Source organism: Fusarium tjaetaba (assembly GCF_013396195.1).
Source record: "Fusarium tjaetaba strain NRRL 66243 chromosome Unknown NRRL66243_c0000044, whole genome shotgun sequence".
NCBI classification, from domain to species: domain Eukaryota; kingdom Fungi; phylum Ascomycota; class Sordariomycetes; order Hypocreales; family Nectriaceae; genus Fusarium; species Fusarium tjaetaba.
Window position 1 is genome coordinate 1,247 of NW_023501240.1, and position 1,224 is coordinate 2,470.

General features: G+C 43.1%; 1 protein-coding gene across 1 annotated transcript; it reads left to right on the forward strand.

Annotated features, from left to right (window-relative positions):
* Window positions 1–204: 204 nt before the first annotated feature.
* FTJAE_2470 (uncharacterized protein) lies at window positions 205–703 on the forward strand (the record flags this gene model as incomplete). The annotated part of the gene is made up of 4 exons (XM_037348667.1): window positions 205–285; window positions 358–437; window positions 487–543; window positions 598–703. 4 exons carry the CDS (start codon window positions 205–207, stop codon window positions 701–703), a joined length of 324 nt encoding a protein of 107 aa, XP_037210420.1.
* Window positions 704–1,224: the final 521 nt, after the last annotated feature.

The following is a 1,224-nucleotide window of genomic DNA, read 5'->3' on the forward strand; positions in this document are numbered from 1 at the left end:
AGTTGAAAGAGGCAACTGTGCATACCAAGACCGATTGATTACCTGGACGGCAACTGATGCCTGAGGAGTCCGGATCAGAGCAGATCGGGCAATCTTAGAAATATAAATACCAAGGTTGCTTCCCCCAATGTCTGTGTCTTTATCCATCATCAAACAACTCTTGCAACACATCTACCAATCTTTCCCTCTACAGCAAATCTCATCATGTCTGACATTGCTGTGCCCGCAAACACTATTGAGAATGAAGAGTATGAGAATGGTGTAAACGGCAATGAAACTGTCTATGTAAGTCTCGACCCTCTTTGTCTATGCTTGATTGAGTTGAAGTTCTCAATTGCTAATTTATAGTGGCAATAGATCAAATGGGATGTGAAGGGCGGTAGGGACCGTACCCACGACACTCCCCTCAACACGTGCACCCAGTTGGAGGGATCCCCGTAAGTACAGCCACAAACCCTAACCTTTACTGCCGCTAATGAAAACCAGTAACATTCAGGGAATTGAGATTAAGAGTGCGGTTGCTGTCTATGTCCACTGCTATGGGTAAGTGAAATTCTCCTGGAAAATTACACCAATGCTGAGTATATAACAATATAGTAACTCAAACTGCTCTGGTTCTGCCGATACTTTTGAAGGACCTACCAACGGCAAGCAGAAGATCAATGCCAAGCGTTATGCGTCGTACAAGCTTGTCCCTCGTTAAGCTCAGGCTCTTATAGCCAATCTAGGTTCTCTCTGCCGGAATAAGCTCACAGCCATAAATCTCAACTGCAAATAACACTTCTAGCCCACAACTTAGACATCGATACCACGATGACTTACCAATGGCTACAGCATAGAGCTGATACTTATGGACAATCTGGCTTGGGACAGTACTATAAAAGAAACCAAGTGTAATTTAGAAAGATAATAAGGAGACTTGTTAGCTTAATAAATATACTAGGTATTAGAGTTGGGTTTTGTCTATTATAAGTGAGATTGGGTCTTTACTATTTTCCTTTCCTGCCAGGGCGGAATGACTGCTTACTTATGTGGAAACCGGAAGAGTATGTTAACCTAAATGATTAAAGAGTGAGCATTGGATCTTGGAGTAGGTCAATCTGCAGTGATCGACTTGCACGCAGAGTTCGAAGCAGCTATAGAGTTTCCACTATAGATGGGTTAATTAGTAACGGCAATGCGTTGGGAGTGTTGGATGACTGACTGGCTGGAGTTGAAGCGATG